This window comes from Eretmochelys imbricata, chromosome 21 (assembly GCF_965152235.1).
Source record: "Eretmochelys imbricata isolate rEreImb1 chromosome 21, rEreImb1.hap1, whole genome shotgun sequence".
Classification (NCBI taxonomy): Eukaryota; Metazoa; Chordata; order Testudines; family Cheloniidae; genus Eretmochelys; species Eretmochelys imbricata.
In genome coordinates, this window is record NC_135592.1 from 17,247,003 (window position 1) to 17,267,620 (window position 20,618).

The 20,618-nt window shown below is 53.2% G+C and overlaps 1 protein-coding gene across 2 annotated transcripts; it reads left to right on the forward strand.

Moving 5' to 3' along the window:
* Nucleotides 1-2,354: 2,354 nt before the first annotated feature.
* On the forward strand, nucleotides 2,355-19,084 carry SYPL2 (synaptophysin like 2). Of its 2 annotated transcripts, XM_077839370.1 has the most exons (7): nucleotides 2,355-2,398; nucleotides 2,883-3,109; nucleotides 3,212-3,283; nucleotides 8,093-8,217; nucleotides 13,534-13,735; nucleotides 14,646-14,837; nucleotides 15,685-19,084. In XM_077839370.1, the coding sequence occupies exons 2-7, from the start codon at nucleotides 3,062-3,064 to the stop codon at nucleotides 15,811-15,813; spliced, it is 768 nt and encodes a 255-aa protein (XP_077695496.1). In that variant the 5' UTR covers nucleotides 2,355-2,398; nucleotides 2,883-3,061; the 3' UTR covers nucleotides 15,814-19,084. The 2 variants fall into 2 exon arrangements, with proteins under 2 accessions (XP_077695496.1, XP_077695495.1); XM_077839369.1 differs by lacking the exon at nucleotides 2,355-2,398 and having other exon boundaries at nucleotides 2,853-3,109.
* The last annotated feature ends 1,534 nt before the right edge of the window (nucleotides 19,085-20,618 follow it).

Genomic DNA, 20,618 nt, shown 5'->3' on the forward strand with positions numbered 1-20,618 from the left:
AAACTCCACGGCCCACCTCTGCCAGAACAACAGGTTTTCTGCATATAAAAGCCAGTGCCAGCATTAGGGGATAGCAAGCAGGGCAACTGCCCAGGCCCCATGCCACATGGGGCCCCGTGAAGCTACATTGATCAGGCTTCAGATTCAGCCCTGGGTGGCAGGGCTCAGGGCCCCGGGCTTCAGGGCCATGTGATGGGCCTTCAGCTTTCTGCGCTGGCCCCCAGCAAATCTAATGCTGGCCCTGCTTGGCAGACCCCCTGAAACCTGCTCATAGCCCCCTAGGGAGCCGCATACCCCTGGTTGAGAACCACTGCCTTAAGGGATCCAGTATGCCACATGTCAGCACGCAATTCTGTAGGTTATGTCAGTAGCAGTGCACAAGGGTCTTCTTGCCATGGGATTGTCAGCAGAGAGGAGGAATATGAGAGTGGTCTGTGGGTTTAATGATGGATAGCTGAAAATACAATGTTAGATGGACTCCTGGGAGTACAGGTGAATGGATTGCAAAAGGAAGCGAAGGGGCTGTAAAACTTAACAAGTATGGGGTTGTTTCTGGGGAGTAGGCTTGGCGTTTGGGTGTAGAACAGGGTGTAGGTAGCTCCTGATCAGCACTGCTCACATAAACTCAAGTTTTGCCTTAGCAAAGAGAAGGTGCTTGACTCTGTGCTACAGCTGTCATGTGCCCTTATTCCCTCAATGATATGCACTGTCTGCAAAGGCAGAGTACAAATATGGCTGTTATGGACATACTGGTCATCGCTCAAGGAGGGTAGCATTAAGGTTGTGTGGACACATGCCTCAAAGCCTGTATTTCCTGGTTTTCAGAAGTTTATGCTTCAAATACCTTTATTCTTGCGTTACTGGTTTTGAGAGGTTTGAGTTTTGCTGAACTGTATGTTCTGGAAGGCCTACAGAGCAATCTGAACTCTGTATTAATTATGTTTATCAGTGAATTTCCTAGTTTTGTTTTTTTTTAATAGAAAGAGAAGTGTTTGTTGTAGGAGTTTGTGGTCATTTAGGTAGTCGTAGTTATCAGGTAGGTTTGTAGTTGGTATGCTTCTGTGGCTAGGTAATAATTATACCTAGCTCTTATATAGAACTTTTCATCAGTAGATCTGAAAGCATTTTACACCATTATCCCTATTTTACAGATGAGGAAACTGAGGAACAGAGAGGTGAAGTGACAGGAATAATCCCAGTCCAGTGGTTTCTCCAGTAGGCCATAGTTGCTGTATGAGTCCTAAGTGCTCTGTCCCACTCCCATATGTGTACACTGTTATAGTGCATTGAGGATAATAATCATCCTTTTAAATGTTTGCAGTGTATAGTTGCTGAGGGAAATCACAGATGTGGTCTATAGCCTAAATTCTTGAGAGCTTTATTATGTGGTGGTTACAGTAATTTTAAGCCCATGAGAGGAAAGTGGCGTGTTTCTTCTTTACTATCCCTTCCTCCTTCCTTCCCCCATTCTTCGCTCCTCCTGCCCATTCCCATTTATCCCTCTCTCTTCCTGCAACCCCCAACCCCTTTTCCCACCCACTCTTCTGCCTCTAGTTCCCGCCTCCCTCCACCAACCATTCACATATATAATACATTTCCTTTTCAAACATAGTTTGAATGCCTTCTGAATTATCTGATCTGCTGAGATTACATTTCCCCAAAACAATAATAATGATTAAAAAACAAAGTAACAAACCTGGAGAGATGTCAATTTTAGCAAAATGTTTACACTTCATTCTCAGATTTCTGATAAGAATAGGTTTCAAACTTAAAGTGGCTGCATGTTGGTCAGTTTTCAGTGGCCACACTCCCTGAGGCTATATGAAGGCTAGCAGCTCTCTTGGCTAGTCTTTCGTCATGTGTGCACTGTAATCTGTTCAGCATGTGAGTGTTAGGCTCATGCCTATCTGGTGAGTTTAACTCCTTTTTTAAATATTGTTTTCAATATTGCTTCCCCAAAGGGGCTGTGAATGCCATGCACTAGCTGGGATGAATGTTGGTCCTGAGATCATTTTGGGGCATGATCAGAAACATGTTTTGAGCCCCAGGTCTGAGCAAAAAAACAAAAAAATGGCAGAATGTGTCAACCTTAAGAAATACTTTTGTGTAGGGGGGTGCTGTATCTTGGGAACCCCATTCTCAAGGCCCCAGTTTTGGCACAGTGGTTCTACCCTGCGGTCCCTTGAAGCACACCAAGTTACAAGGCAATGCCAGTAAGCATGCAGCTTTTAGAGCATTTGGAAGAATTGTCCTTTAAACAGGAAGGGCTCCTGACCGTGCACAGTGGCGGAGCACTGGAGACCCTCCCCGGAACTTCGAAGGGCTCCGACTGCAGCGGCGGGCACGGAGCGGACGGAGAGATGAGCGATACAGGAACGGGGGAAAGCGCTGGTAGCTGGTATGTGTTAGCCGAGAATGGCTGTGCCCCAGCACAGGGGTGCACAAGGGGCTTGGAGGTGACAAATGCTCCTGCGCACTGCCTGGGGGCGGTGGGGAAACTTGACTGTGTGTTTGCTTTAGTGGCCAGCCCCCAGGAGGGGTGGGTAGGGCTAGACCCATGGCGCTGCTGGGGTCTAGTCTCCGCTAAATTCCCTAATCAGTTAATTGTGCAGTAGAGAAAACGGTTCATCCTAGCCCATGGGTTCGTGCCTGTCCCTGGTTTTCATCGGGGGGGATGCAGGGCGAGGGCCCCCCGCGGGCCCTGGCGGGCGAGAGGCAGCCCCAGCCTGGCCCTGGCCCTGGCCCTGGCCCAGGCTCTCCGGCAGTGCCGCGGGCAGGGGGCGGAGGGGCAGGCGGGGCTGGGTTTTGGTCCCCACGTGACTCCGCGAAGTTTCGCTGCGAGTTTGACAGAAGTTTGAATCGCGGGCTCGTCCGGCCGCCAGGGCGGAGCGCAGAAGGCAGCGGCAGCAGCAGCCGGCGGCGGCCCCGGAGCAGCGCCCCCCCGACAGCCCCCTCCGCGCCTGGGCTGCCCCCCAGCCCTGCTCCCCGCAGCCCACCGCCCGGCAAGGGTGCGCTCCGCCCGGCGGCGCACACGGCGGCCGGCCCTGCCCGCAGCCTGGACATGTCCGAGCCCACCGCCGCGGCCGGCCACAAGGAGCCCGGGCAGCAGGTACCGCCCCCTCCCTCTCCCTCTCCTGCCCCTTCTCTGCGCTCCCCCGGCTCCTCTGGGCTTGGCTGACCCTAGCTCCCCGCCCTTGTCTCTCCCCTGCAGGGCCGGCGGCTCTTCGGGCTGCGCTGGGGCCGCCTGGAGGAGCCCCTGGGCTTCGTTAAGGTGCTGCAGTGGGTGAGTTTGCTACAGAGGCTCTTTCTATTTCGGTACCAGCGAGCGACGTTCCTGCAAAGCAAGGCAGCGCCGGCTGGCTGGCTGCGGGGGGGCGGCTCTTTCTGGGGGCGAGTTCTTGGTGAGTGGGGTATGGGGTAGGGTTAGAGGAGGGAAGGAGCTGGGCATGCGGTGCCCCTCCCAGGCAGCCCCTCTGTGTGCAAGGAAGGTCTCCGTTTATGGGGAGGGGTATGGGAACTGGCCTTAGCCCTGCTCACGTTTCACTCGGGGGAGAGGGGGGGAAAGCTGGCTGCCGTGGTTTAACCTTTCCAGAGCTCTGATGCTGCACATACCAGGCCTCGGTGGGTCCCTGAGCTCGCTGAACTCTCCTCTTCCGCCTCCCGCGGGAGAGACTGGAGTCCTGCACTTATTTGGACCCCAGTACTTAGGGCTTGAGTGTGTGGGAAACCTTCAGACTGCTTGAGTGTGTGGGAAACCCCCCTCAGAACAGATCTGTTGTAGAACAGCCTTCTGCCCCCTTCTGAGCACTGAATCAGGTGGTAATAGCTGGAGTTGTCTGCTACCGCACTGTTGGAAGTGTGTTCCCAGGGCAAAGTTGCCATTGTTTGATAGTCGGAGTCAGTCTCCACTCGGCCTGTGTGCATTGTCCAAAGAGCTTTACGTGTACTGACTCTGCCTGTCTAGGGCAGGATGCTGGGAGCCAGGACTCCTTTAGGTTCTATTCCTACTGACTCTCATGGGACCCTGGGCAAGTCATTTCACCCCCCTGAGCCTCAGCATACCCATCCATAAAACGAAGATACCCGCCCCCCTTCTCAGCAGTGTTTCGCCAAGGCCACTGTGAATGAAACAGGCCATAGAAGAATGTAGCGTTGGTGTTCTGAATAACACCAATTATGATTTCTTATGTTTGCAAAGGTAACTTTAAAAGGCCTTCTGTCTGAATGAGGAACCGCAGCACTAGCTAGCATATCTCATGGCACATCAAGGGTGCTGCATTTGTTTCATGCCTCCATGTGGTGACGGAACTGTTCAGCATGTGTTCGTGGTGTGCAGGTCACACTCTTGATCTGCCAGGATCCAGGGAGCCTGTACTTGGTGTATGGTGTGCCATGTATGCAGCATTCAGCTCCTCTGTAGCACTCTTCATCCAGAAATCATGTCACAAAGGTAGGGGAGTGTCATGGCCCCTGTTTTACAGCTGGGAGAGTGAAGCAGACAGGGGAGGTGATTTGCACAAGGTCACTGGCAGGGCTAGGAATAGATACACATTGCTTATCCCGCCCCACATCCTCACCCACACAGCCTGAGAAGCTGGCTGTGACTCTGTTTACTTTGGGTGCACACCTCTAGGCTGACACCTTCCCAAAGTAGCTCTGGTTTTGGATCCCTCTGTTTTTGGGAGCCTAACTTAAGACACTGGGAGCCGGACTTTCAGAGGTGCTGAGTGTCTGCAGTCCTGACTAAAGTCAATGGGAGCTGCTGGTGCACAGCACCTCTGAAAATTCAACATATCCCAAGTCAAACACCCCAAAAGAGAGGCATCCAAAATCAGTGGATGGTCTCACAAACAGCCTCGGTTCTCGCTTAGTCAGACCTGAGAGGTGCTGAGTACCCATTGGAATGGAAAGTGCTTCAGCATGCTGCAGGATCAGGCCCTTCAACCAATAGTAGCAAAAGGGTATAAATCCTGGGGAGGGAAAGAAATGATACAGGGCAGTTCGAAGGGACATAACTAGGAGGGACACTGAACAAAGAAACTTAAGCTGAATGCAGGAAAACCAGGGTAACAAAGGCAAAGATCCTCAAAGGTATTTACACTGTCAGTGGAAGTTAGTAACCTAAATACCTTGGAGCATCTGGGTCAGAGCTCTTTATGGCATAGAGTCTTAAGTTAAATGGTGGGAGAAATATGCTGGGCAAAGTACTTGGGAATATACAGTACAGAACAGTCCCGCGCTGGCTGAGAATGGACGAGGCGACATAAGATGACGTCTGCCCCTGACTGCTGTGATTTTCTGCCTGTTCTGTTCAGGATTTGGTTACATAGATCAGTCCTTTATAGATGAAGTGGGAACCCCTCAGTCTATTCAGCCTACATTTTCATTCTCTCTCTTGTACACTCGCAGAGAGTTGTTTTTTCTTCCTGTCGCTTGTGGGAGCCAGAGTTCAGGGTGCATGAACTTAACCAGAGCTGAGTGTTTCTGCATGAGTTACCAGAAAACTATTCAGAAGCCACATTCATCCCCCCCGCCAGTGGAAGAGAAAGAGAAATTCAACTCAGAACCAAGAACAGGAAATGTCATTTGAGACTCATAACCATTTCCTGCATGGATGAATTACACTCTCATTACAGGGGGGGAAGGCAAAGAAAACAAGACATCAGTTTATTGGTCGTGTAATTGAAAACTGATTTTGGTTTAGAGGCATAAAGGCCCCTGAGCATCATCAGTCGCCGGAAAGTGAATTAAAAGTTGCTTCAAAGGAAAAAGATCCTACTGGGAGCTCAGGCCCTCAGCTTCACAGTTCTGAGAGAGACATTCAGGTATTGGGCTGCATTTTGCAATGAGGCAGGAAGTTTGAGGTTCTTGTGAAAACACAGATTTTTCTTTTAATGAAGTCTCCGCTTCTGCCCATGCCACCTGCCCAAATGTCTCCGCATCAGCCGTTCTGGAAACACCAGCTTCTTTGGGAGGTTTCTGAACTGCTGATTCCGGGCTTTAGGGGGACAGGTGGCCCTGCTGCAAAATTCTTCCAAAGATACCAAGGAGCCTGCTCACCCATCCACATGGGCAGGTAATCCCCACTGAGGCCAATGGGGCAGGGGCGGGGAAGAAGAGTGTGCAGCTCTAGGTCTCGTGGGACACCATCCAGGTCCCTTATCTGCCTGTGGCAGTTCCCTTCCACACACCCCCATCCATTGTGCACCTCCCTCTGCCAAGTGAGGGCGGAGAGCCTCACGGAGTGCACACAAGCTGGCCAGCTCACCAGGGGTTAGTGAGCGATGTGGGGAAGGGAGCCAGTAAGAAGAGATCTCTGGTATGGCGCCTGGCCAGCCTGTGTTGCTGGCACAGATGGGCAGGGATGGAACAGAGGAGCTCAGCAGAGAGGAGGAATCCCTGAGAGCGTGGGCTGTCTATCAGCTGCGCTGGACGGTTACTAGTGCTGTCAGCTGTTTGATGGTGGGGATTAGGCCCCATGGAGCCCCGACAGGAAGCGCTGGGGTGACAGGTCTCTGGAATGGGGAAGCTTAATGAGCCAGCAACGTGCTCACTGCCTTGTGTGCTCAGGTGTCCTGGTGCCGTGCTGCAGTCAGTGGGGGCTGTCTGCCCGTGCGGCTCAGTGTAACCTTTGTGAGCAGAGCCCCGGGTGCCATAGTGTGCCCCAGGGGGAGGCATCGGCCCCATTGTCTCCAGCACTGGGACAGCTCTTGTTGTCTTTAAGCCATGATGCCTGTGTCAGTCTCTGCAGCTATTCTCTGCCCTTACCTACTGGTTTCTTAGCTGCTAGTAGTTGGAGGTGGGTGTGGTGCAAAGCAGACATGGATCCTGTGTAAATACCTCTGCCAACCTTGCATGTTGTCTGTTAGGGTATCTTCCTGTGCTGACCCCCCTCAGCCCCAGAACCTACAAAAGGCCTTGTTAGAAAGGAGAGTTATGGGAGTCATCCTAGCAGTGCTGTTGTTCCCTTCCCTGGCTGGTGCAGATGGGAGGTGGTGGTGTCTGTTAGAGCAGGGTCAGTGAGTTAAGACACTGGGGTTCTATTCCCAGCACTGCTATTACCTGCCTTTGTGCCCCTGGGCAAGTCACTTCCCTGCTCTGGGCCTTATCTCTGCCTTCAGTAGGAATCAATGGGCCAGCCCCACAGTTGCTGTAAACTGGTGTAGCTCTGCTGAAGTCAGAGCACTAGTCTGGGGGCACATACTAGTGACGGGGAACGTGCATCCGGAGAGAGGTTGTAGTGTCTGATCGCACCTCTTTGTCCCAGCAAAAGTGTCTGGCTCTCTCTGAGGAAGGTATATGCTTAGTTTGTATGCAACATAGCAAGCAGAGTCCCAACCAACCGAACTGGGAAGAGAGGCTGGCTCAGAGGATTGCTGGGAACTAGAGAACTTTCACTGCTAGGCTGCCAGCTTGGCCAGCTCCCGGTCAGGAGAGCAGTGAGTGAGAGCTCTGGTGATGACTCTCCACTGGTGGTCTCACTCCAGTTCCATATCACAAAACCTCTATCCCAGTTGGCACTGACTGGCCCCCTTACTCGGCCGTAGCCAAAATAGCTACGGAGACGGCTTCCGTCTCTCTCTGGGTCACAGCACTGCCTGGTCTTCTGTGAGGAAGAGATTGACTCCAGCTCCGCTTCTTCCTCCCCTTTCCCTGCTGCTCAGGGAAGTGCTCTAAAAGTGGTTGCTTGGGAGACAGGGGTGATCTGGAGCCGTGGGTTCTGTTTCTCCATGTTCTGCTTGTGTCGGCCTGTTTTGATTTCTTGTTACAAACGTTATCACTCAAGGAAAAGACCTTGCTGACTGGGTTTTCTGCTGGGTCCTTGCACCAGGTGACAGGGATGTCATATGACCATGGCACTACATTGCAAGTGCTGAGGATGTTGCTTTGATTATGATGTGTGGATGCGCCATTGTTATATTGTGTTGCCCCAACTAAACTGAGGACTATTTACCTGTGGTCACCGGGGCTATCTTGTAAATTTCAGAAGGCGCGATGAGCCCAGAAGAGCTACCTGCTAGCGCCTGTTGCTAGTTCACTGTCACCAGCTGGAGTCCCCCTGACTTCAAAACCTTTTGCTTTTCTCTTCCAGCTCTTTGCCATTTTTGCCTTCGGCTCCTGCGGCTCTTTCAGTGGGGAGACAGGGGCTACCGTAAAATGCAATGATGACCTGAAAGAGATGACAGCCATCTCTGTCCAGTTCGGATACCCTTTCAGGTAATGTGGGACCTTGCTGGACACTAACCCAGAGGATGCTTCCTCTCCAGAGTTACATGCCACTGGAGATGGTAATTAATCCATCAGAATAGACAGACTGGCCTGACACCAATGCTTGACTCAATGGAGAGATGTCTGTGAAGGGACCAGAACCCATATCCTATCCCCAGCTTCCCAGATGAGTGCTCTTCCCAAACCAGTACACTCTGACTTGCTTTTACTACCGTTTTAAAAAAAAGAAATACTTTCTGAGGCAATGTATAGTTAATCTGTGTAACTCACTGCTGTAGGATAGTGCTGCTAGAACAGGACTCTCACTGCAGGTTTTTCTTTCATTTTAATGGTACCTAAACAGAGCTGAAGGATGGCTGTTTAACTGCCCCTGTTGAAAAATGACTCCCATTTGGGCTCTCCTTGGGGTTTTGGAAACCCCTTCTGCAATGGGTGTGGGCAAAGGGAGGGGTGAGGGCAGGCTGGTATAGGTCTTAATTACCCAAAACTTACTGCAATTAGGAAGCCGTGAGGGAACGGATCCAAAGAAATGGCCTTTGGATGCCTGAAGAGTGGGGGCAAGTGGGCACAGGATGGACACTGCCTGATCCCACAGTGTGGCAGGGAAGTTGGTTCCTATGCCAGCTTATTTGCAAAGAGAACAAGGCATTTTTTAAATAAACAAGTGGGGAGAGCCAGCGAGAGGAGCTGCCAGCCTTCCCCTCCATGCTCTGCCGAAGCCCTTTCTATGCAAGGCTCCTATGGTCACTGAAGCCCCGTAACTCAGATCCTTAGTTGGTGTGAATCAGTTTATCTCCGTTGAAGTTAGTGGAGCTGCATCCTTGGACATCAGCATGTCTTAGCCCTGCTCTGAGGAGTAAATGGCGCCAGCAGCAGTTGCCTTGTCTCCCTAGGGCTCCCAGCATTGCTGCCGCCGGGGAGCTGAGCTGGGCTTAGCAATGTTCGAAAACTCCCTTTGCGTATAAAAGGGAGCTGCAGTCAGGCCACAAGATGGAAATAAAGTTATGTCCAATGGAGAAACCTCCCCCTCAGCCCAGTCCAGATCTCTTCTCGCCTTAGCAGAGCAGACCCCGCTCCTCAGGCCAGAGTCAGGCCAGGCTTTCTCACGCGCGCGCCTGCAGGTCGTGTGTTTTGTTGGTTATATTTTTTCTCTCTCTCCTGTAACACGTTTTGTCCAGTAACGTAGACGCCGACTCGCTGGAGATTTACTCAGGAATGCAGTGTTCTGTATGGGCCTGTCTTTCCTGCCCTCTGCTGGGTGACTTAGGGACCTTGAAAGCAGGGATAATCAATGCTTGACTAGCTTTGACTGCATCCTATTTAAAGGTGTATCCTCTCTGAGCATCTCCTGGAGACGGAATACCCAAGGGAGAGCCAGTCCATTATGGACAGATCTGTTCTGACCCCTTTAGCTCTCCGTCCAAGAGAGCATTTCAAACACAGACCCCAGAGCATAGGGAGCCCTTTGCCCAAGACAAGCTAGGGAGGCTGTATGACTGAGGTGAAACCTTTTGGACATCTTCAGGCTGCATTATATGGGTGAATGCACGAATAGACCCGGTGTCAGTTCCCACGAGAGAGGAATTTGTGCCACTATTATCTGAGGCAAATAGCGTAGCAAAGCGTCAGGTATTTGTATGAATAAGAGCAGCACCTTCAGTTGGTGTAGCTCTGATAATACTGGAAGGGCTTTTAGTCCTCATGGTTCAGGGCGTATGCTGATCACCAGCTGGGTCAGGAAGAAATTCGTCTTCCCCCTGCCCTGCCCCCCAGTATGGCATTTGAAACCAGGTATTTTTCTTAAAGCATCTTGCACTGGTCACTATTAAGAGATGAGATGCTGGTCTAGATAGATAAACCATTGATCTGTTCAGTCAAGCAGTTTCTCTGCTCAATTCTCTGTTGGTTGGAGGGCTCAGAGATCCTTTTAATCCGCTAATGTGGGTGTATGGAGAAAACCATCATAATTCAGAGGTGACTACTTTAACTCCTTGTAGCTTACAGGTGTCAATGTCACAGCTGTGAATTCTGAGTGCTATGCTATGGGCTGACTGCATGCCTGACTCTCTCTCTGGTGTCTCTGAATGAGCCCCTTCAGGAGTCAGGCCTCATGCCTTTACTTCCCTGGGGGTGGAATCACATGATTCTCTCACTCTTAGACTGGACCCTGTGCTTCAGCATCTTGTGTATCTACCGTACTTACCCTGACAGGTCCCAGTGGGTTCAGCACCAGTGGGTCATCCCTTCGGGAACCTGTGAGCAGTGGTTAGTACAAATAACCAGAGAGCCTTCTTACACCAAAGCATTGTTCAGCCTTAACAGTAGGCGCCAGGCATAACATGAGAGAGGGATTAAACAAGAAACCGTCTGCACTCAGCTGCAATGGATCTGTTATACTCCCATCATACTTTGCATCAGCACCTGCTGTGGGCTCATGTGTGGGCATACCCCCTAGGAAGCCTAGAAGGCCTGATTTCTTCAGTTCCCCCAAATGGGGTCTGTGTCTGTCTGCCCCTCCCTGACAAGGCGGAGAGAGACTTTTTAACTGTTTGGTTTCTGTTTCATTGGTTGGCTCCCAGTACTGGCAGAACAAGTCTTGTAACTTGGCTGGAGCCTGGAAATAGCAACTTCACAGTGAATAGCTCAGGCATCCTCTTCTAATGACTGGCTGGTTGCTTATCTGTAGCCGTTGTGTTGCCTTGCTACCTTTTCCTAGTCAGTCCTACTATTAAACTAAACCAATTCGTACAGAAACAACAACCCACCATAGCCAACAACCAGGTCACATACAGTGTTCGTAAATGATCACACGCTCCTCCCCCCATCCTGCACAGCTGTTCCTTTGCTCCCTTGGCTGCAAACTTGCAAAAGGGGCAGCTAGCCTTGGAAAATGTCCCTCAGTCACCTGTTTGGAGGTGCTGTAGGGAGAGGGAATATACTGCAGGATCCGTCACCCCCATTCCTGACCGCTGCTGAGGTCAGGAGGCAGGTTGCTGCAGACTTCAGCTCATGTTTCAGGTATAGGCCATTGCTGGAAGCAGGGTACTGGCATTGATGAGCCAATGGTCTGTTCCATTATGGCCAGCATTCGTTAATCCCTCAGCCACCCCAAAGCCAGAAAGGTTTGTCAAGCAGTAAGGAAGTCAAAGTGAGCACGGAATAGCCCCGTTTGTTACGGATCAGCAAAAAGGCCTCTTGGGTGAGCAGAAAAGAGGCCAGAATTAGATTGAAATCCAGCCTGTGAAGCTAAACTTATGAAAAGTGTGAACATGGCTATATCTGTCCACGCATCTCGGCCTGCCTGCCAACATTCGATAGCTATAAATAGAGGCACACCTCTGATCTCCACTGACTAGGAGCACTGCTAGGAGGCTCAGAGGGGGGAGAAATGGAGAACTGTGCTACTGAAATAACAGTGACTGTCCCAGCTCAATAGGGACAGTTGGCAAGAAGGCCTTGGGCATACCTCAGTTCCTCCTTAACAAGCGCTCTCACCATCAGAGCTCCTTTAGGGACCTCCAACATACGCAAGACTCCTGCCCAGTTCCCTACACAAGATGGAAGAGTATAGCTCTCGTCCCAGTCTGCTAAGGGCGCGTCACCAAACTCACACTCTGAGATGATGAACACAGGGAGAGTTTTAAGCATCTAGTGAACTTGTCCCCCATTTGATGGTCCCTGTTTGCTTGATACATTTCACTAAGTGGAAAGCAGGCTGCTCTGTTTCACTGTGCAGGTCAGGTCCTCATCCTACATCCTGACGTACACGGGCCGAGCTCAGTGGAGCGTTTTCCATTTAGACCTGCTCTGACCTGGCCCTCACTTTCTGCTCAGTTTCCAGCTGTAGTTCTGGGGTACTAGCCTGGTGCTGTTGTATTCAGCTGCATGAGAGTGCAGGGGGAGAGTCAGGTCAAAAAGAAAATCCCTCTTTTCCTTTAAAGTCAAATTCAGTGGGAGGGGTGATTGGGCCAGAAAGTTTTTCACCCCTCGGTGGCTGTGTCATATTCAGCGTCGGAAGGTGGTGACGGAAAGTTACCTGTTTTTGTATTGGGCTTGACTGCCACGGACAAAGGAGAGCTCACTGCCCCGGGCACGGTGCAGTCTTATCAGAGCGTACAGAATTGGAATGCTGGTGCCATCTGATGGCTCTTAGCAGCCTCTGTGAAATGAGTGGGTGGGTGTCATACCAGAACTGAAGTGACAAGTCACAAAATCCTTTCTAAAAAAGAAAAGGAGGACTTGTGGCACCTTAGAAACTAACAAATTTATTTGAGCATAAGCTTTCATGAGCTACAGCTTACTTCATCTGCATGCATCCGATGAAGTGAACTGTAGCTCACGAAAGCTTATGCTCTAATAAATTTGTTAGTCTGTATCCGCAAAAAGAAAAGGAGGACTAACACGGCTGCTACTCTAAAATCCTTTCTGTTACTGGCATGGATCGGCCCACTGCTGGCAGCCTTAGCAGAGAGGTGGTTGAATACCATGGTGATGGTCAATCTTATGGAAACCCGGATAGACAGAGTGGCCAAGGACTGACTGCTTTGGAATCTGAACTCACTCCTACAGTGTGTCTACACTAGCAAATCATCAAGGGGTAGTGCTGCTCCAGTGTAAGAGCAAGTGTAGATCGGACACCAGCATTTATACAGCCAGGGGCAGGGCTACTGGTGTAGATCAAGCCATAGAAGGGATGAGGCCCGTTGGCAGGCTGCAGTGTGGGGACCTTACCCTGCCACTGCCCGTACTGTTCTTGCTCTGTGGATAACTCCCGCCCATGACCCCACAGCCCCAAGACCACACTGTCAACCTCCTGCAGAGGCAGGCCAAGACAGCCGTCCATCTGTCCAGGAGGAGGAGGAGGCGGCAAGACAGTGCTCCTCGTTAGATGCATTTCCCTTCTCTGTGACTGTGGGGCCTTTTCCCAGGCCCTTGTCCTGCAGCCAGGCAGGGTTCCTATGGGTGCCATCCTCTAGCTCCTTGGACTCCTCTGGGCAGCAGCTGCTCTGCGGGGTTCTCTGCTCAGTGTCCCCCTCTGCATCACTGGTTTTATCCCATGACCTGCACCCCCCAATCCTGTTCTCTTGTCCCCCATACTCAGTCCACCATATCTGGATTCCATGGCCCCTCCCGTATCTGAGGGGGTGGGCCTTTCAAGGCTGCGCCCACCAATCCCAGCCTTCAGACAGGCTGGCTCCTTTTACCCAAGAGGGTGGATGTAGGTCTCAGCCCTTTCTTTCTCCTGCACTGCGCCTTCCTCCCTGCTAAATATGTCTCTCTCCCCACCCCTTTCTCTGTGGGCAGGTTATCCAGGATTCCCTTTGAGATGCCTCTCTGCGAGGGCAATGCCACTAAAAGGACTTTGCATCTCATGGGGGACTTCTCGGCCCCCTCCGAGTTCTTTGTGACCCTGGGAGTCTTCTCCTTCCTCTACAGCATGGCAGCCCTGGTGATCTACCTGCGATTTCACTCCCTTTACACAGAGAACAAGAAGCTTCCCTTTGCGGTGAGATCCCTGCCTTAGCCCCCTGGGCTGGGGTTTGTTTGGTGGCTCTTACAGCTGTGGGGCTTGCGCTAAAGAACCTGTGGCACAGGGCTGGGAGTTAGGTCTCCTGGATCTGATTTCTGGCTCCGCCACTGACTCACTATGGGACCTTGGGCAAGTTACTTCCCATTTCTTGGGAGGGGAAGTCAGAGGAGGCAGAGCTGAGCATCTGAGGGCTTCCCCCACCATTAAGCCATCATTCTGTCCCTGCACCCCTTTCCAGGATGGGAGTTCTCTCCCTGTGGTGCTGTCACGCTGGCAACGTGAGGAGAGACAGAGCTGACCCATAGCAGGCACTGTCCCCCTAATCCCGGCCAGGGTCAGCAGCCAAGTGATTAAGCCTTCAGCTCTGGGTGCTCGGTGCGAAGGCTGAAGGCTGTTTCAGAGCCAGGGTTCACAGATGAAGGCTGAAGGCCCCGCACTGGGATGTAGCAGGATGTCTGTTTGGTGCCTGGGGCTTCAGGTCAAGAAAGGGAGGCATTAGATGCAGGCAGCAAGGGCAGACTGAAGCTGTGCAATGCAAGCCAGGTGGTCCTAAACCCCTTTGCTTATCAAAGAACAGGGGAGTCGCATACATTGGTGTGAGGGCTTGGAACACTAGTGGGACCCGCCAGGGAATTTAGGGGCCTTTCTGGAGCATTGGGCCTAGATCTTTTGGAGTCTGCCTTAGTCCACCAGCCGGTGGGGCTGGGGCGGGGCTGGGAGGCTGGTCCCTGGCAGGTGGTGTTGGGAGGCGGTATAGGCCAGGTGGGCTGGAGGTCTTGGAGCTAGACGAGCATTCCCATCTCCATGCCTGGGGCTGGGGAGAGTGAGAGGAGCCCTGCTGTGCACCACACCGGAGCCAGCATGACGTTTCCTTCCCGCCCCCCAGGATTTCTGCGTGAGCGTCTCCTTCACCTTCTTCTGGCTGGTGGCGGCTGCAGCCTGGGGCAAAGGCCTGTCAGACGTGAAGGGGGCCACACGGCCGTCCAGTCTCATCGCCGCCATGTCCGTGTGCCATCTCAAACAGGCCGTGTGCAACGCTGGGGCCACGCCGGCCATGGGGCTGGCCAACATCTCCGTGGTAAGAGCCCACGGCCAAGCCAGCGCCACGGCCAAGCCAGCGCCACAGCTGCGCACAAGCAAAGGGGGCAGGGGACCCATTCGGCCAGATTTACACCTGGCGTAAATGCGCCATGTTCCGTTGAAATGAACGGCCCATTTACACCAGCTCAGGATCTGGCCCACAAGCTGCCATTTTTGTGACCACACAACTGGAGTAGAGTGCTGGTAGAGACGCCTCTTGGGCTGTGCCATGCCCTGGATGGGGGTAGGGGGGTTGCCAGCACCGGGGTTTGATCCAGGGACCATGAGCTGCTAGCACCCGGCTTTGTTAGCCAGAGATGGACCGGGCCCATCGACCTCTGTACATGGACTGTCTGCGCCTAGGGGAGATGGCCAGGTGGTGCTGTAGTTTAACCAGTGCGCCAAGGGCAGTCAGGGCGCCAGGAACTGCTCAGACACCCTGGTGTAAATGGCGCACTGGGTGCTGTCTCTGCACTAAGTGCATTGCCCCGAGAGGCAGTCACTGGCAGTGGATGTGTGCGCTCTGAGTGACTTAGCTACTTCTTCAGCACCAGAACGGGGTGCAGGCAGCAGCTGAAGGGTTGAGGGGATTTTGCCAAGTCCGCTTGGCCTCTAGGCCTGGGGAGCTAAGGGCGGTTCTCCATTGCCTGTAGCAGTAGGCAGCCTTATATCCTTTGAGCCCCCAGCTACCGGGGGGGCCATGCAGCAGAGCGCCGAGCCGTCCTGATTCCAGCCGGGAGCGGGGTGTGCACAGCTGGACGCACGCACGCTCCTGAGGCTGGCAGGTCTTGCTGCGAGTTCACTGATGGTAATTGTGCCCTTTGCTCTCTCTGACTCTCCCCTAGCTCTTTGGCTTCATCAATTTTATTCTGTGGGCTGGAAACTGCTGGTTTGTGTTTAAAGAGACCTCGTGGCACGTGCAGGCCACTAACAAGGAGAACTCTGCTGAACAGGGAGCCATCGACAAGCAATAAAGACCCTCTCTGCCCGCCGACCCCCCCCAAGACCTCCTCCCACCCTGGACAGCCGGTACCTTGTCACATACACGCCTTCGTGCAAGCTCCATCATCGTGTTGGCGTCCCTCCTGAGCATTCTGGGATGCCCACCTTTGAGTGACTGGCAGGCGGGAGTCCTGGCTCGGTCCCAGGTATACGTAACTTGTTGCAGGCTCCAAGGGGCTATTACACAACTCGTGGTTCTGGTAGCAGGGTTTATTATTTTTGTTAATATGTGTAATTTATTTGTTTCTGCGTTCCTGGCCCCCCAGCCTGCGGCTGTGTGGAATTGCTCTTCACAGCTGCTGTGTGAGCCTAAACCAATCAGGAGTTTAGATGCCACAGGAGGGGGTGCGGAGTCACTTACGGGTGAGAGTGGATGCACTGGGGAGACCTAAGACTGGGGCACTACAGGACCACAGAACACCCACTACTGCCCAAGCATGGAAAGGCAGAGGCTGTGTCATACCTACCCCCTACTTGATTAGGAACAAGGGAGACAGCCAAGAGGCCGAAAGGGAAGGTGGAGAATATGCTGTTTCTTGCTCCTGGGAGGAGAAGGCTGGTATATTTCTCCTCTTCCCTTCTGCCTGCAGCATTGTGTGTCTCCTGGAGGAAGCTGATGGTGGGTTTTCAGCTGTTCTTGAACTCCAGTTTGGCTCAGAGGGAGTCCATGCATTAGGCCAGATAATCTAGTGTAGCAGCAGCTTGATAGAGGGGGTGTGATCCTGCCCTTGCCAGACAGTGCTCTAGGAGGGCTTTCCCATCTTGGATCTCACACAGGGGCAGCACGGGGGGTAGGAGGTTCCTTACTCAGATCTCCAGCTTGTTCCACTTCCCAAGGCAGCCCTTTTAGCAGCTCTTGGTGCTTGTCCCCTCCCTGTCCTACAGCTGAGGAGCAGCCCCAGATTCCTCTGAAACCTCCTTATAAAACTTCTGAGTGTGCGTGAGTGTCCGCTCCAATGGCTCCCTATGGGGCAGCAGCAGGTGACTGGCCCTCTCTGGGGCCCTGAGCCAGAGAGCTTTGCTTGGCTTCTAGGAGACTTTTCTCGTAGCCGGAGGATCCACTGGCCTAGCTCATGACCCTAGACCCCAGGCGGAAGGAGCCAGAGCTGTGCTGTGCTGACATGGGCACAAGCAGAAGGGAGGCTTTGTCCAAACAGAGCGTTTAGATCACGGTCAGTGCCCATGTCTGCAGTAGCAATACCGACCCCTTACCCCCCTGGCACTACACTAGCTGCTACTACTAGTCCTGTCCCTGGAGCCCAGCAGCAACCCCTGAACAGTCCTGTCATCCCACCGGCCACTGGGGCACGAGGCAGCTGGCCCCAAGCCTGTTGGCATTGTAACAGCTGACCCCGCAAGGGGCTCTGTGCTCCCGGAGCCGCTGGACAGAATGGTAGCTTAGCATCCCAGGTCCCAAAGACAGCCCTGCTTTGTTCACGGAGAAGGGGCTTGTTCAGCAGCTGCTTTAGCGTGCTGAACTCTGTAAACCCCTCTGAGCTTCAGGGCATTGCTCTGCTGTGAAGGGGTTGCTGCCTTCCCTAGAAACAGGCAAGAGCTTTGGTTCAAGGGCCTGAGGAATCCAGGCTCCACGCTGACTCTTCGGGTCTTACTCTCTCCCTTTCCTCTCCCTGCCCTCCACGATGGGGGTGCCTCCTTTCTGCTAAAGGAGAGACTGATATTAATGGTGCTTTGTTTGCTGGGGACCGTCTGTTCAGCAGAGACCCAATTGCTGCATATTTTGTACATTTCCCCTCCACGGCAGCCAGGCTCTGGCCAGTTGTAGGGAGCCCTGTGGCGTCTCTGCCCCAGAACCACAGGGGACTGAGTCCCACAGGGCTGTGATGCCCAGTTCCCTGCAGCACAGCCCCAGTGCCACGTGCTGTGGTCCTCTTACGGTGGCCCTGGGATGCCCTGCAGGACAAAAGAATCGACCAATCTGTTGCTGGAGGGCTTCCCCCTCCCCACCCAGGCTTCCAGTCCAGCCGGCTCTGGGCCAACTTCTCCAGTCCTTGAGTTCCTAGAGGTACAAACCCGCATGTTTCTGGGCATAAGCCACCACTAGCTGCCAAGGGTCAGGAAGAAGCTTCCCTTGTGGCCAGGCTATTCCATAATTGTCCAGTATGGGTTTTCTTGCACCTTCCTCTTAAGCAGCTGATGCTGGAGACCAGATCCCAGACTAGGCGGACCACTGGTCTGATGTGGAACAGCAATTCCTACGCTCCCATGGTGGCTTTGAGGGTACCAGGACAACCAACCCACCAAAGTGCCACCGCTGCATTTGGTTCCTTCTGCTTTGCCTGTGCCCCTTTTGCTAATCTGGGGGGATAGTCAAAGCCGATCCCCAGCTGCCAGGCTCCGTTACAGTCAGGAAGTGACGCTGCTTTACGCGAGCTGAGGGTCTGGCCCCTTTGTGGATAAGCCACCGCAGGGACCTGTGCTGCTCAGATCTTCCAAGAGTCCAGCGGCCAACTGAGCTGGCGCCCATCCCTGCCACAGCGGGAGGGTGGAATGGCCGGGTCTTTATTTCGCTTATCCGTGATTAGTAATAATGGCTCCAGAACCTGCAGGGAAGGAGAGGGCACTTCTCTGCATTTTGTAACCTCCGCCCTCCTGGGAAAGCGGGGGCTGGGAACCGTTTCTACTGTGGGGCGTGCTGTGTTCTGCCTGTATTTATTTATTTGAAAGGGGAGAGAGAAAATAATACCTTTCTTTTTGCTTTGGTGCTAAGGTGGCACCTGCCCCTTTGCCCAGCACTAGGAGCAGCTCCTATGCCAGCCTGCAGCCCTCCCTCATGAATACCCCCCAGCTCAGGCGGTAGGCTCCAGGCCAAGGACTTCTCCTCATTGGGCCCTGCCCAGTGACAGAGATCCTAGAGGAGGGGGCTCCTGGGGCTAGGCGGAGGGGGAGGGACCAACCTTAGCTGGTGCTGACTTTGTGTTTTCCTGGAGAATCTCTTGGCTGTGGGTGGAGGCAGGCCTGATGCCAGCAAAGGGCCCTGAATGTGTGTGACTCTGCAGGGAGCGGGGTCATGGGGGCAGGGGGGAGGCAATTGCTCTTTAGCCCCTTTGACCACTGTTAAAGCAACTGATTGCAGCAGGAGTTGAGAAGGGGGCAGTGGCCCAATCCCGCGCTCTGCTATGTGCGCTTGGCACTGCCTGGCTGCTTCGGCCTCCCCAGCCCTGGATTACATTGCATGGTTTTCTGGTGCTTGTTGTTATGACTGAATAAAAAGTGCTGCGAGGATTTGTTACCACAAGGTGCTGCTCCAGGCCGGTTTCCTTTGCATTCCCCACCCTTCTCCAACAGTCACTCTCTACCCTGCTTCCTCCCGGTCCACAGGGCTCCTACAGCTGTCACACCTGCAGCCTGTGGTGGGCCGCCTCCTCAAGGGGCTAGTCTAGCTAGATAACAGCCTACTGTTACTGCCAGCAGATGCTCCCCTCGCTGGAGAGGTGCAGGCCTGTGCTGTTGGATTTGAGAGTTCTGGATGATAGCCTGTGGCCCCCGTGTCTCCCAGAGTGGGCTGGAGCGCAGTGGCCATACGTGTGATGGGCCCTGCACTACTCCAGGGAAGGGGTGGGTATGCTGCTTGGCTGGCTGCCTCCCCTGCCCCAAGGGAACAAGCCTGCACTCACCTCCAGGGCAGGTGATTAGGTGACCTAAGACAGCTTTGCTATTTGTTGCAGCAGTGTCATCTCTGACCAGTGTCTCCACCACCTGTTCTATTGCCCACAGCATCCAGGCAGGGAGGGCATATCGTACGCAGCCATAGCCACCCATATGCCAGAGTCGCACCATCCCCACTGACCTGGCCTGGGAATACACTGCCATCTCACCCACCACAACATGCCCCACGGATCAAAGGGGAAGAGCCCTTGCTTTATGTCTGACCGATCATGTTAGCAGAGCCATACAACTAGGAACTCCCCAGAAAGGGAAAATCGCCATCTGTTAAGGGCAGAGCAAATCCCACTTGGCAGATAGGTTGGGGTCATATTGGCCCCAACAAGCTGCTGTACCATTCTTTGCCTACAGGCAAGTGCCAATCAGGCAGGGTAAAATGCTTCCCTGCCTTTGAACACACGGGAGAAAATGCTTCTGAGCTGCTCCCAGCCCCAGGGTGCCCCATGGCTCAGCTCGAGCACCCAGGGAAAAGGCTGCAAGGGTGGGGTGGCCGTTGTTTCATGTTACTATGTACATCTCATGAGTGTACATGGCACCTAGAAAAAGGAGGGGCTGGATTGTGATCTAGGTTATACCGGAAAAAATCCACAGGAACTCGACTGACTTGGACAGAGTCACTTTGGATTTACACCAGCGTAACTTAGATCAGAAACTGGTCCAAGCTCTTTGTTGCCAGGATCTTTTGGTCTTGTGTTAGGCTGAAGCCAGGATAAAAGGGTGCTAGACACAGAGGGGATGGACATGGCAGTGCTAAAGAAGGGGATGCAGTTTCCTGTGGAGACTGAGTGCTAAAAGCACAGTGGCTTTCTTGTGGATCATCCTTCCAAACAAGGCTCATGGCTCACACCCAAATTCCTCCCTCTGAATCGTATTCAGTGCTGGTGTAGGTAGCTGCCTTGCAGCCAGTGAGAGATGGGCCTTACAGCCTTGGTTCCAGGTGCAGTAGGGACTCTGCAGTCAGTGACTGCCATGTGGATTCATTGTAAGGGCATTTGCAATGGCCATCGCTCTCTGCCTGAACTACACCCCAAATCTCCCTCAATTACCAGTGCTTAACAGGCTCTGCTGCATGTGCCCCTGGGCAGGCCTCACC